Raw genomic sequence first — 15101 nt, 5'->3', positions numbered from 1 at the left:
AGTTTCTTTCTGAGCCTGCTTTATCCAAATCATCAGAGGATTAAAACACAGAGAGTACTAGCCAATGTGAAGGGAACATGGGGACAATAAAGACTACTTCAGAGGTGTCTGCTGTAGCTTGCAGATTGTATCTGCCCAGGAAACTGGCCATGACATTTTAAGGTATTTGTTATTTGTTTCATTAGTCCATTGTTGATATAGTCCCAAAATGTTTTTGCATGTCAGCAATCAAGTTTTCAAGATACATAACTTTCAAAATAAAGAAATACAACCGGTATTATGGTTTTGCATCATATGATGTAAAACGCAGCATCATATGATGCAAAATCCATAATACCGGCTGCATTTCTGTATTTTGAAAGTTATATACTAGTTATATTATATACTTTTGAAAACTTGATTGCTGACATGCAAAACATTTTGGGACTATATCAACAATGGACTAATGAAACAAATTGACTGACTGACTGACTGACTGACGAACTAACTAACTAAGTGACTGACTGACTGACTGACTGACTGACTGACTGACTGACGAACTAACTAACTAACTGACTGACTGACTGACTGACTGACTGACTGACTAACTAACTAACTAACTGACTGACTGACTGACTGACTGACTGACTGACTGACTGACTGACTGACTGACTGACTGACTGACTGACTGACTGACTGACTACGACTAACTAACTAACTAACTAACTAACTAACTAACTAACTAACTAACTAACTAACTAACTACTGTGCATTTGGAAAGTATTCAGACCCCTTGACTTTTTCCACATTTATGTTACAGCCTTATTCTAAAATTGATAAAATCTAATAAAATCTACACACAATACCCCATAATGAAAAAGCAAAAACATTTTTTTAGAATTTCAGCAAATTTGTTAAAATTAAAAACAGAAATTCCTTATTCAGACCGTTTACTATGAGACTCGAAATTGAGTGCAGGTGCATCCTGTTTCCATTGATCATCCTTGAGATGTTTCTACACCTTGATTGGAGTCCACCTGTGGTAAATTCAATTGATTGGACATGATTTGGAAAGGCACACACCTGTCTATATAAGGTCCCACAGTTGACAGTGCATGTCAGAGCAAAAAGGCACATGACAGCCAGCTTGGAGTTTTCCAAAAGCCACCTAAAGACTCTCAGACCATGAGAAACAAGATTTTCTGGTCTGATGAAACCAAGATTGAACTCTTTTTGCTTTGTCATTATGGGGTATTGTGTGTAGATTTATGAGGAAAAAATGTCAAGTGGTCTGAATACTTTCCAAATGCACTGTAACTAACTAACTAACTGACTGACTGACTGACTGACTGACTGACTGACTGACTGACTGACTAACTAACTAACTAACTAACTAACTAACTAACTAACTAACTAACTAACTAACTAACTAACTAACTAACCAACCAACCTGTGGCTGCCTGTTGAAGCCTGTGTCCTGGTCCTGCCTGAGGAAGTCCTCCATGGACACCAAGCGTGTGGTCGGCCTCTCCATGGAGTAGTCTGGTTCTGACTCCAGGGGAGAGGGGGCTCTGGGGGGCCGGAGAGGCTGTGTGTCCAGGGGGTTGATGAGGTCCCTAGCGTGTGGCACTAGGGCCTTGGGCGGGGTGGGGTAGGGCTCAGGGGTTGAAAGGTTGGCACGGGAGTCGTCCTCCACAGGGATAAAGTCTGTGATGGACATGACAGGACGGGGAACTCCGGGGCTGTTTGTGTCTGCTCTGCTCTGCTCCGCGGCTGCTACTGGGCCTAGATGTGGGTTCTGGTTGGAGGACAAGGATATACAGTATTACATACACTTAGTTAACATAGTTACAGTAATGTAGACTAGATAACGACAGGTGAGTTCTAGAGGTTCTAGATGAGTGTTCTAGAGTAGGTGAGTTCTAGAGTTCTACATGAACATTCTAGAGCAGGTGAGTTCTAGATGACTGTTCTCGAGCAAGTGAGTTCTAGATAAATGTTCTAGAGCAAGTGAGTTCTAGAGTTCTAGAGGAGAGTTCTAGATGAGAGTTCTAGATGAGAGTTCTAGACTAGGTGAGTTCTAGAGTTCTAAATAAGAGTTCTGGAGCAGGTGAGTTTTAGAGTTCTAGATGAGCATTCTAGAGCAGGTGAGACCTAGAGTTCTAGATGAGCATTCTAGAGGTTAGTTCTAGAGTTCTAGATGAGTGTTCTAGAGCAGGTGAGTTCCATATGAGAGTTCTAGAGCAGGGGACTTCTAGATGACACTCCTAGAGCAGGTGAGTTTTAGAATTCTAGATGAGAGTTCTAGAGCAGGTGAGTTTTAGAGTTCTAGATGAGAGTTCTAGAGCAGGTGAGTTTTAGAGTTCTCGATGAGAGTTCTAGAGAGTTTTAGAGTTCTAGATGAGAGTTCTAGAGCAGGTGAGTTCCATATGAGAGTTCTAGAGCAGGTGAGTTTTAGAGTTCTAGATGAGAGTTCTAGAGAGTTTTAGAGTTCTAGATGAGAGTTGTTAATAAGAGCTCTAGAGCAGGTGTTTAAGCAGTGTTGTACATACCGTTGTGTTGATGTGAGAAGCTGATGGTAGCTTGGCCTGATAGTTTAGTGCTACTGGAGATGACATAGCCTCATGCACTGCCAAGGCGGCCCAAGGGGGGACAGGAGATTTTGCTAAGGGGTTAGCCCAGACCTCTGCGTACGAGGCAGGGTGTGGGGAGCAGGCCTCTGTGTAGAGGGCGTGGACTGGGGGAGAGTTGGCAGAGGGCAGCCCCCCGTTAGGGCCCATGGTGTGTGCGACGTCTAGTGGCGACGAGGCAGTGGCGTAGGGCAGCATGGAGACTTTGGCAGCTGAGTTCCCGTAAGATGGGGATTGGGGCTGGACGGGTGGTGACGAAGACAGGAAGGGGGGCGACTGGTAGGGTGGTGACTGGTAGGGTGACGACTGGTGGACAGGGGGTGACTGGTGGACAGGAGTTAACTGATGCACTGGGGGTGACTGGTAGGGAGGTGACTGGTGAACAAGGGTTGACTGACGAACGGGGGGTGACTGACGAACGGGGGGTGACTGGTGAACGGGGGGTGACTGGTAGGGTGGCGACTGGTGGACAGGGGGTGACTGGTGGACAGGAGTTAACTGATGCACTGGGGGTGACTGGTAGGGAGGTGACTGGCGAACGGGAGGTGACTGGTGAACAGGGGGTGACTGGTGAACGGGGGGTGACTGGTGAACGGGGGGTGACTGGTGAACGGGGGGTGACTGGTGAACAGGGGGTGACTGGTAGGGTGGCGACTGGTGGACAGGTGTTGACTGACGAACGGGGGTAGACGAGGAGCAGGAGGCGGCCGAAGCCTGGCCGGTCATGATGTCAGACAACTTGGCGGGCACGTTGACTGGCACAGAGTCGATGGACTCCCCATGGGCAGACATGGTGCGCACAGTGAGCTCGTGGGCTGCCATCAGGGACTGGATCTGAGACGGGCCCATCAGGGCACTGCCCGCCGTGGGGGACGACACCTCCAACACCTAGGGTATGGCAGGAGAGGAGAGGGGGTAGTGTCAGCAGCACAGACACACACTATCCTCACAACTCTGACAAACAATAGAAAAGTCAGCAGCATGGGACAAGACATCATTACAGTCGAAGCTGAATCACCACAAATACTGTGGAACACAAACACACACCACTGTCTTGAGAATGAGAGCAATACATAACCACTGGTCTGACAGACACACTCAATGGGCCTTTAGAGCCCAGGACCTCTCCTAAAACACTGGTCTGACAGACACACTCAACGGGCCTTTAGAGCCCAGAACGTCTCCTAAAACACTGGTCTGACAGACACACTCAATGGGCCTTTAGAGCCCAGAACCTCTCCTAAAACACTGGCCTGACAGACACACTCAATGGGCCTTTAGAGCCCAGAACCTCTCCTAAAACACTGGCCTGACAGACACACTCGATTCAAAACTATTTTCAGAAGCATTTCCCTCCCAGCATAATTTCATCCTCTTTACATCCAAAACCTAAAACACTCTGCTCTGTTTCCAGTGCAGAAACACAATACTACAGTTCTCGCCTTTTTCTTGTCAGCGTAGATTGTGTATCCGGTGACGCGGACCCCGTTGGAGGTCCCAGCAGCATCGATGGTGACAGGCAGCCAGCTGATGAGGGCGATTCCCGGGGAGGGCCCCTGCTCCAGCTGCACGTCCAGAGGAGCGTCTGGGGGGCCTGGGAGACGAGGGATTAAACATCAAACCACAAGCAAATCTCAGCTCATAAACAGCCCCTGACTACATTCCTCCTATCTAAAATCAGGGACTGTGTAAAGACCGAGGACACCAGTTGAGTGGAATCTCTGGCCAATCGCTGACATGAATCAAACTAGCTTTCATGTAGAAACATAAAACCAGCAATTCCTCAGCCCTCCTTACTTGGACTTGAGCACTGTACCTCTGATCTCCAGTATCTCTCTCCCCTGTCTCGCAACACGTACCTGCAGCCAACGTGGTGAAGGTGGTGGTGGCGGTCTTGTGTTCCCGTCTCTCCTGGGGAATCTCCCAGGGGGTTTGGTGTGGCTGAGCCTCCACCTTGACTGTGTACTGAAGGCTGGGCGTGAGGTTACTGAGGCACAGTGAGTAGCTGCCAGCCTTCACCAGCTCCATCTCCTCCTCGTTCAAGGACACGACATGCACATAGTTACTGTTGCTAGGCAGCCAGGCCAGGCTGGCCGAGGTGGCGGTGACCCGGTCGACTCTGAGCTGGGTAGGCGCCACACACACGTCCCTACCCACCAGTAACGAGCAACGGAGCTGGTCTGAGCTGCCGCGCTCCGTCAGGCTCTGCACAGACACCCGGTAGGCCTTGAGGGTGACGTCTAGTCTCTCTAGGACAGCTTTAGTCTGGGAGCCGAAGGGCACGTTGAGCCTCAGCTCCTGGTCCACGTACACATTGTAGCTCCACACGTTTCCCCAGCCCGCCGGCACCAGCGGCCCGTCCCAGCTGATGATGATGCTCTTGGCCAGCTGCTTGATGAGGGTGAGCTTGCGCGGGTAAGGCACAGTGCCCAACCCCACCTCTAGGTCCAGATCCAGGCCGTTGGTGAGGGGGGCTGGGGAAAGGAGGTCTGGGAGGGAGGGGTCCGAGGGGACCTGCTCCCCTGAGGGGACGGAGAGAGAAACCGGGACGGAGGCTGCTGACGTAGGGTCTGTCCTCTCAGAGGTACCTGGGCCCCCCAGGCAGAGGTGGTGCTGGTGACTGGCGCTGTGCAGGCTGCTGTCTAGCAGGGAGTTGTGGGATATATCCGTGCCTTCTGGTACGTGGGCGCTTATCATGTCGTCGTCTGAGACGCGCTCCACAAAGTTGGAGGGGACCAGCCCTCTCCGCCCGTCCATCAGCTCTCCTGAAGAGGGACCGAGAGAGAGAGGACTTGCGTTTGGTGTGTTGTTTCAGACACTAAAAACTTTGACAGTGTTAAAAAAAAACTTGCAGTGTTAACATGTCAGTGTTAAACTGTAACTTGCAGATTTAACATGTCAGTGTTAAATTGTAACTTTCAGTGTTAACATTTCAACATAAAAAAAAATCAACATTTCAGTGTTAACATTTCAGTGTACATTTTTTTTTTAAACTTTCATTGTTAAAACGTAAGGTTTTGGAGAAGTCTCACCTTCATAGAAGCCATCGTCATCCATACCGCCATAAACATAGATGTACTCCCCGGCGGTGAGTGGCAGCTCCACCTCTGGGTTATCATTAGGACCATCATAAGGGTTATAGCTGGAGAAAAACAAAGCCATATTATCAACGCTAATGTATAAGAAACACAACTCATCTCATTGTTTACTGTTGTATACCGAGATTCTTTGTGAAAACAAAAAAATAAGAAAACAACAGTTCTTTAATTCTTTCTACTAACTAACAGCACTAAAACTAGGAGAAAGTGAAGGCATACTGCTGATTTGGCCGACGCTGTGTCTGCCAGTCCTTACCTGTATCTGGCAATGAAGACCTGTAGCTGGGCGGCTCCCCTGAGAGCTGTGTAAGGCGCTGGGGACACATCGATGTCCAACTCCTCCACTTCACTGGCCGTGTCAACCTGACGACATGACAGTCAACAATGAGGCACTGGAAACTTGTTGTACTCTGTGCTGGTTGGTGGGTAAGAGCTTGGCGCTAGCAATATAAATTCCTGCAGGGTTTTCTCAATTCCTAGCAGTGTTCATTCCAAGCCAGTACAATATTACATATTCATGAGAAAAAAAATGTATGCACTCACTGGAATGTAAAGTGTCTTTGGATAAAAGCGCTTGCTAAGTGGTATATACTTTGTATTGGAACTTTGAGCTGCCATCAGGTCAAAACCTTCCCAACCCCTGGCTGGATCAATGCCTCCTGAACAGCAGAAGGCAACAAGCATGATTATATTGTTTTTTCTGTCATCGACTTACTCCCTCTACATCAGAGATTCTGCAAAGAGATTTATGTATAACGTGGGCAGCTGGGCACAATTCACAGTGGATTGGGACATTGGCCACTAACAAGCTGCTTAAACAGTACCTTCTCTTCTCTCAAAATGCTCCCAGCGTCAGCTTAATGATGACCGCCTATGTTTCCCTCTGGCTAATACTGCAGGCCGACACAAACGCACAAACACCCTATTCCCTACAGGCTATAGTGCACTACTTCCCTATGTAGTGCACTAAATTTTGACCAGGGCTGATAGGGTTCCAACAGACACACTGATATAAAAGCACACTGATATAAAAGTTGAGTGCGTTCCTTCGTCGTCTGGTCGTATGACTAGTTTTAAAGGTATGAATGATACACTACATGTAAACAATGAGAAAACAGACATCATATTTATAGCTCTCCGCCTGGGAAAAACCTTTTCATGGTAATCACATACAACTACTACAACCTTTCATAATCCAAAACAGAATCTACAGCAGTGGGATTATCTCACTGAATATGAGTTTTAGAGATTATAGAGATTATACCCACTACAGAGAGACTGGATGAGAGGGAGGATTTATACCCACTACAGAGAGACTGGATGAGAGGGAGGATTTATACCCACTACAGAGAGACTGGATGAGAGGGAGGATTTATACCCACTACAGAGAGACTGGATGAGAGGGAGGATTTATACCCACTACAGAGAGACTGGATGAGAGGGAGGATTTATACCCACTACAGAGAGACTGGATGAGAGGGAGGATTTATACCCACTACAGAGAGACTGGATGAGAGGGAGGATTTATACCCACTACAGAGAGACTGGATGAGAGGGAGGATTTATACCCACTACAGAGAGACTGGATGAGAGGGAGGATTTATACCCACTACAGAGAGACTGGATGAGAGGGAGGATTTATACCCACTACAGAGAGACTGGATGAGAGGGAGGATTTATACCCACTACAGAGAGACTGGATGAGAGGGAGGACAGACACTACAGAGAGACTGGATGAGAGGGAGGATTTATACCCACTACAGAGAGACTGGATGAGAGGGAGGACAGACACTACAGAGAGACTGGATGAGAGGGAGGATTTATACCCACTACAGAGAGACTGGATGAGAGGGAGGACAGACACTACAGAGAGACTGGATGAGAGGGAGGATTTATACCCACTACAGAGAGACTGGATGAGAGGGAGGATTTATACCCACTACAGAGAGACTGGATGAGAGGGAGGACAGACACTACAGAGAGACTGGATGAGAGGGAGGACAGACACTACAGAGAGACTGGATGAGAGGGAGGATTTATACCCACTACAGAGAGACTGGATGAGAGGGAGGACAGACACTACAGAGAGACTGGATGAGAGGGAGGATTTATACCCACTACAGAGAGACTGGATGAGAGGGAGGACAGACACTACAGAGAGACTGGATGAGAGGGAGGACAGACACTACAGAGAGACTGGATGAGAGGGAGGACAGACACTACAGAGAGACTGGATGAGAGGGAGGACAGACACTACAGAGAGACTGGATGAGAGGGAGGATTTATACCCACTACAGAGAGACTGGATGAGAGGGAGGACAGACACTACAGAGAGACTGGATGAGAGGGAGGATTTATACCCACTACAGAGAGACTGGATGAGAGGGAGGATTTATACCCACTACAGAGAGACTGGATGAGAGGGAGGACAGACACTACAGAGAGACTGGATGAGAGGGAGGATTTATACCCACTACAGAGAGAATAGGATGAGAGGGAGGACAGACACTACAGAGAGACTGGATGAGAGGGAGGATTTATACCCACTACAGAGAGACTAGATGAGAGGGAGGATTTATACCCACTACAGAGAGACTGGATGAGAGGGAGGATTTATACCCACTACAGAGAGACTGGATGAGAGGGAGGATTTATACCCACTACAGAGAGACTAGATGAGAGGGAGGATTTATACCCACTACAGAGAGACTGGATGAGAGGAAGGATTTATACCCACTACAGAGAGACTAGATGAGAGGGAGGATTTATACCCACTACAGAGAGACTAGATGAGGGAGGATTTATACCCACTACAGAGAGACTGGATGAGAGGGAGGATTTATACCCACTACAGAGAGACTGGATGAGAGGGAGGATTTATACCCACTACAGAGAGACTAGATGAGAGGGAGGATTTATACCCACTACAGAGAGACTGGATGAGAGGAAGGATTTATACCCACTACAGAGAGACTAGATGAGAGGGAGGATAGATACCCACTACAGAGAGACTGGATGAGAGGGAGGATTTATACCCACTACAGAGAGACTGGATGAGAGGGAGGACAGACACTACAGAGAGACTAGATGAGAGGGAGGATTTATACCCACTACAGAGAGACTGGATGAGAGGGAGGATTTATACCCACTACAGAGAGACTGGATGAGAGGGAGGACAGACACTACAGAGAGACTGGATGAGAGGGAGGATTTATACCCACTACAGAGAGACTGGATGACAGGGAGGATAAATACCCACTACAGAGAGACTGGATGAGAGGGAGGACAGACACTACAGAGAGACTGGATGAGAGGGAGGATTTATACCCACTACAGAGAGACTGGATGAGAGGGAGGATTTATACCCACTACAGAGAGACTGGATGAGAGGGAGGACAGACACTACAGAGAGACTGGATGAGAGGGAGGACAGACACTACAGAGAGACTGGATGAGAGGGAGGATTTATACCCACTACAGAGAGACTGGATGAGAGGGAGGACAGACACTACAGAGAGACTGGATGAGAGGGAGGATTTATACCCACTACAGAGAGACTGGATGAGAGGGAGGATTTATACCCACTACAGAGAGACTGGATGAGAGGGAGGATTTATACCCACTACAGAGAGACTGGATGAGAGGGAGGATTTATACCTACTACAGAGAGACTGGATGAGAGGGAGGACAGACACTACAGAGAGACTGGATGAGAGGGAGGACAGACACTACAGAGAGACTGGATGAGAGGGAGGACAGACACTACAGAGAGACTGGATGAGAGGGAGGACAGACACTACAGAGAGACTGGATGCGAGGGAGGACAGACACTACAGAGAGACTGGATGAGAGGGAGGACAGACACTACAGAGAGACTCAGACCCCAAACTAGCTGCCTAGAACACAAAGCTGGACACTGCATGAGGGAGGGTTCTGCTGCTTCAAAACTCCAACCCAAAAGGATATTATATTTCCCACTGTAAGTGCTGCATTTGTCTTTGGTCAATGTTGAACACTGAAGTGCCATGTGAGAGAGACAGAAAAAAGATCATGCACAAAGCTGGAAACTGAATTAGAGAAGACAGACCCCCTCTAACCTCAACAAGGTCCTATTCTGTTATCTCTAACGCTGATAGAAGACAGCCACCCAACCTCAATAAGGTGTTACATCTGCTCCTGCCACGCCCTCTACTGCTCATCCTGTGTCTCCTTGACCTGCCGCCACTCCCCCAGTACTCTCTCCCTCTCCCTCTCTCTGTGTGATTGTGTGGGCGGAGACAGGTGTGCTGGAGTCAGAGCAGATCCCCACCAGCTGCAACCTGTTCCATAATCAAAACCTCTACAAATACTCAGTCCTGCCACTTTCACACTGCCAGATCGTAATCTTTGATCAGTCAGTTTACGTTTCTAGCCGTTTGTTACTATTTAGATCCTGTTGTGCCTGTGTTCCTCTCCGCTACAGCTCCGCCCGCTCTGACTCTGGTCCCTGTCTCCAGTCCCACGTCTCCTCATCCTGCTACTCTGCCCTGGATTCCCCACTCCACTGCTCCCTTGGATTCCCCTCCGGCCCTGCTTACCCTGTCCCAACCCCTCTCGCTCCAGCCTCAGCCTCCGCACCTGGTTTCCTGAAACCGGCCCGAGCTTCCCCTGGCCTGCACTCCATCTCCCCCCTGTGTTTCAATAAATACCTTGGTTACTTCATCCCAGTATCTTCATCTGAGTCTGCTCTTGGGTTTCCCTGTTCCACTCCGCGTAACACAAGGTCCTATTCTGTTATCTCTAACACTGATAGAAGACAGACCCCCCCCCCCTCCCAACATCAAGGTCTTATTCTGTTATCTCTAACACTGATAGAAGACAGACCCTCCCCCCAACCTCAACAAGGTCCTATTCTGTTATCTCTAACACTGATAGAAGACAGACCCCCCCCCCCCCAACATCAAGGTCTTATTCTGTTATCTCTATAACACTGATAGAAGACAGACCCCCCCCCCCCCCCCAACCTCAACAAGGTCTTATTCTGTTATCTCTAACACTGATAGAAGACAGACCCCCCCCCCCAACCTCAAGGTCTTATTCTGTTATCTCTAACACTGCATGTGCTGTATTTACCGTTGTGTATTTAATCCCTAGCCGGTGTGCTAGTACAGTCAGTGCCGTGTGAGAGAGAAAGAAAGGCTAATGACGTTTTTTTAAATCCATGAAGTCTGACATGCAAATCCACAGGAATGATAATGCCATTCAGTGGAGACAATCCATGAGTGGTTTGATCTGGAGGACTTGAGGAATATTTGAGTCCAATTGATTGAAAATTGATTGAAAATAGCTTATTCTCATGACAAAAATAAAAATTGCGACACTTTTTGCAAATTATAGTCCATGCTATTTTTTTGTTGCTACTGTACCAGAGTTAAACCAAAACGAAAATGCTGTGTCAGTCTGAAATGGCCACAGTTATGCCCTTAGTAAGACTACTCCACTACCACACATGATTCCAGGTCATGGTTTAAAGTTAAACGGGAAACTCTCCATATGAAATAAATTGTGATTCTCCCCAGTGAGTAGTGATTCTCCCCAGTGAGTAGTGATTCTCCCTAGTGAGTAGTGATTCTCCCCAGTGAGTAGTGATTCTCCCCAGTGAGTAGTGATTCTCCCTAGTGAGTAGTGATTCTCCCCACTGAGTAGTGATTCTCCCCAGTGAGTAGTGATTCTCCCCAGTGAGTAGTGATTCTCCCCAGTGAGTAGTGATTCTCCCCAGTGAGTAGTGATTCTCCCCAGTGAGTAGTGATTCTCCCCAGTGAGTAGTGATTCTCCCCAGTGAGTAGTGATTCTCCCTAGTGAGTAGTGATTCTCCCCAGTGAGTAGTGATTCTCCCCAGTGAGTAGTGATTCTCCCTAGTGAGTAGTGATTCTCCCTAGTGAGTAGTGATTGAATGATATGAAACAGGGCTGGAGCTCTCACCTCGTGTGGCGTGGGGCTGGTCCTGCGTGGGCTGTGGTGGGGGCTGTGGTGGGACTCAGCTGACTTGGGGGAGAGGTGGGTGGTGTCAGAGGCAGACTTGGGGGTGCTGGAGGACTTGGTCAGGCTGATGGTGGGCAGCTCACGGTGCTTGACGGTGGGGGAGCGTGTGAGACCCGCAGCGTGAGGGGTGGCCCCCATCCGGAGATTTGCTGCCACATCTAGGAGGAAGAAGACACTTCATGAGCAAACATACACCACTTCTGGATGTTCATGTTTATTAGGTAGGACAGTGAGAGAGTGAGAGGATGATAGAGTGTGATAGAAGAGCGGTGGGTCGGCTCGGAACCCATGCGAGCAGCAGCACGTGTTCTGGAGGCAGTGGCCTAGATAGCTGGTCACCCCAGGCCACACACATCTAACCCCAACTCCCCTGCTTGTAGTTAGCTGGTTAGGTGGTTGGTATGTGGTTGGTGCGCAGGTTGCTAGGTGACCAGTAGGATGCGAAGGTGGTGAAAGCAGGCAGGCATACGTCATCCCTGGCTGATTAAACAGTGGCGTAAAACCCTCCTGTCTCCATCTGTCTCTGTGCTTCGAGGTCACCCCCCCCCCCCCCCCCCCCCCCACCCCACAGCACTGTACATGGCACATCCAATGATTTATTAATAGACTAGATGACTGATAGGGGATGCAGTTTTGAAGCCGCTGTGCCGCCATCTTGGCTCTCCCCCACCATTGTGTTGAAGCCACCGTGCCTCCATCTTGGCTCTCCCCCACCATTGTGTTGAAGTTACCGTGCCTCCATCTTGGCTCTTCCTCACCATTATAAAAAATATTTGAGAAGCTATAGAAATTGATTTATTCCACATTTGTTCTATTACAGACACCTTAATTCATGGTTTAAAATATATTATGTGAGCTAATCATTTTTTTTTAAATGACAAAAATATTTAAAAACATTTTCCTTGAAATATAATTGATGGAGATTACTAATGTTACTCTTCCTACTACAACAAAAAAATACTAAAATAAATTACATTTGTCCTTGAAACATTTAATTAAAATACTGTAGAATTCCATTCATTCCTATGGAGGACTGCTTCTACTGGGGAATACCAATATGGCCAACCGGTAGCTTCAAAGCCTCTCAATGGCCAATAGATTGTATCAGCAATCCAGGGTTTACAGTGCATTCGGAAAGTAATCAGACCCCTCCACACTTTTTCCACTGTCGTGTCTTTGGCTATGCCGGATTAAGTGATATGACATGCTATAAAATAATTTCTCTGTAATTAATATTACCTGATTAAGCTAATCAGGTAGATAATTAACTAGAAAGTCGGGGCACCACAAAATAATGTTTATAGAGCTGTTATCTTCCGAATAAACTCTTAAAGACCTAGTCATCTTTTACATCAATAGCAGTCAATATTAGCAGTCAATAGTCTCATCTGAAAGTGGTACATTCTTGGTTATCTTCACGAACCCTGGCTAACAAGTTGAATCAGCAATACAAAATCTGGTTTAATCATTTATTTACTAAATACCTAACTAATCACACAGAATTACATATAACGAATGGATCATACATTGATTACAAATTGTCATAAAGAAAATGTCCCTGGTGGACGGAACAGATACGACGGCTGGTTACACAAAGAGAGGGGGTTGGGTTTGAGTGAAAGAGCGGGAAGACTTGAGTAACAAAGGCAGAAGCTATGCTATCGTAATTACAGTATCTTATGCATTCTAAATTACCGCCCATTTGGAAAAGGAAAATGCAGTAAATATTTACTCAATAGGTTGGTGGTAGATGGAAGGCCGTGTTGCCCAACAGAGATCTTCCTTGTCCTTTGAAGAGTGTCTCTGGTGGTAAACTGGATACGTTATAGTAATGTCGTTGTGTGGTAGACGGGATAGGTCGTCCGTCCTTTCCTAGCCCACGTTTACAGCGGCCGCTGACAACTCAACGGCTAGGAGGTATCACTTCTGGAGTGAATAAGAGTTCAAAGTTCATACCAAGTTGCCATACTTTTAGCTCATGCTATATTCAGGCTGGTATAGTCGAAATTCATCCATCCGGCATGGAGATCGTCACCTTCACATTGAAATTCGATGCTAATTTCGTTAGGTTCTTGCTGAGGTTGGTTTAGTTCTGTAGGTGGTCTTTGTCCTTCTAACATAGGGCTCTCACCCTAATGTACCCGGAACAGCTTATTATCTGAACACTTTCTACACAGGACTACCGTCCTAACGTCATATCGGAACACAAAGTTAGATTTTCGTAAAGGGCTATATATAGGAGGGGAGAGAAGGGCGTGTTGCATAGTTTATAACCAATGTCTCTTCACATGGGCGGGGCCACTGAGTGAGCAGAGCTCTAACCTTACGAAAACCCAATTCTCTCATTTGGAAGCTAAAATTACATTTAATCTTTTCACAAATAGTTTCATATTTAAACATTTAAATTCCATGTGAATCTGATAACTAGCATGTGTAGACTTTCCCAGATACAGTTTATGTCGTCCTGTCATCAGTCATAATGTCTCAGATGACGACCGAACTGACATCATATACATTAAGTACCAACGCATATTTTCAACTGGTTCTATTACCGAAATATGGTTCCTTTCCCCCCACCTTTTGATGTTCCCAGACTCTCTATGTTTAACAAAGGCTATTCAAGAATCCTCCTGTAGAGTCAAGAGAGAGAGGGAATGGAGAAAGGTATTTGGGGGGGGGGGGGTCATAAACCTACCCCCAGGACAACATCATGACACCACACACAATACCCCATAATGTCAAAGCGAAAACAGATTTGTAGAAAATGTTGCAAATGTATAAAAAATTAAATAACAGGAGTATTCAGACCCTTTGCTATGAGACTCAAAATTAAGCTCAGGTGCACCCTGATTCCATTGATCATCTTTGAGATGTTTCTACAAGTTGATTGGAGTCCACCTGTGGTAAATTCAATTGATTGGACATGATTTGGAAAGGCACACACACCTGTCTATATTAGGTCCCACAGTTGACAATGCACGTCAGAGCAAAAATCAAGCCATGAGGTTGAAGGAATTGTCCGTAGAGCTCCGAGACAGGATTGTGTCAAGGCACAGATCTGGGGAAGGGTACCAAAACATTTCTGCAGCATTGAAGGTCCCCGAGAACACATCATTCTTAATTGGAAGAAGTTTGGACCCACCAAGACTCTTCACAGAGCTGTCCGCCCGGCCAAACTGAGCAATCGGGGGAGATAAGAGCGTCTGCTAAATGACTTAAATGTAAATGTAAATGTAAGTGCCTTGGTCAGGGAGGTGACCAAGAACCCGATGGTCATTCTGACAGAGCTCTAGAGTTCCTCTGTGGAGATGGGAGAACCTTCCAAAAGGACAACCATCTCTGCAGCACTCTACCAATCAGGCCTTTATGTTAG

General features: G+C 47.1%; 1 protein-coding gene across 2 annotated transcripts in view; it reads right to left on the bottom strand.

Moving 5' to 3' along the window:
• Window positions 1-15101, bottom strand: part of tspoap1 (TSPO associated protein 1) — a 209868-nt gene that overhangs the window by 38191 nt on the left and 156576 nt on the right. For both annotated transcript variants that reach the window (XM_082974773.1, XM_082974774.1), the window contains exons 13-19: window positions 11669-11886; window positions 5964-6070; window positions 5642-5751; window positions 4469-5374; window positions 4052-4203; window positions 2532-3497; window positions 1430-1777 (exon numbers count right to left, since the gene is read on the bottom strand). In XM_082974773.1, coding sequence (XP_082830899.1) covers window positions 1430-1777; window positions 2532-3497; window positions 4052-4203; window positions 4469-5374; window positions 5642-5751; window positions 5964-6070; window positions 11669-11886 — 2807 coding nt within the window. The remainder of the gene's footprint in view (window positions 1-1429; window positions 1778-2531; window positions 3498-4051; window positions 4204-4468; window positions 5375-5641; window positions 5752-5963; window positions 6071-11668; window positions 11887-15101) is intronic.

The sequence above is a fragment of the Salmo salar genome, chromosome 04 (genome assembly GCF_965601325.2).
Source record: "Salmo salar chromosome 04, fSalSal1, whole genome shotgun sequence".
NCBI classification, from domain to species: Eukaryota; Metazoa; Chordata; class Actinopteri; order Salmoniformes; family Salmonidae; genus Salmo; species Salmo salar.
The sequence above is the reverse complement of the archived record's forward strand: the minus strand, read 5'-3'. Positions and strand labels throughout refer to the sequence as shown.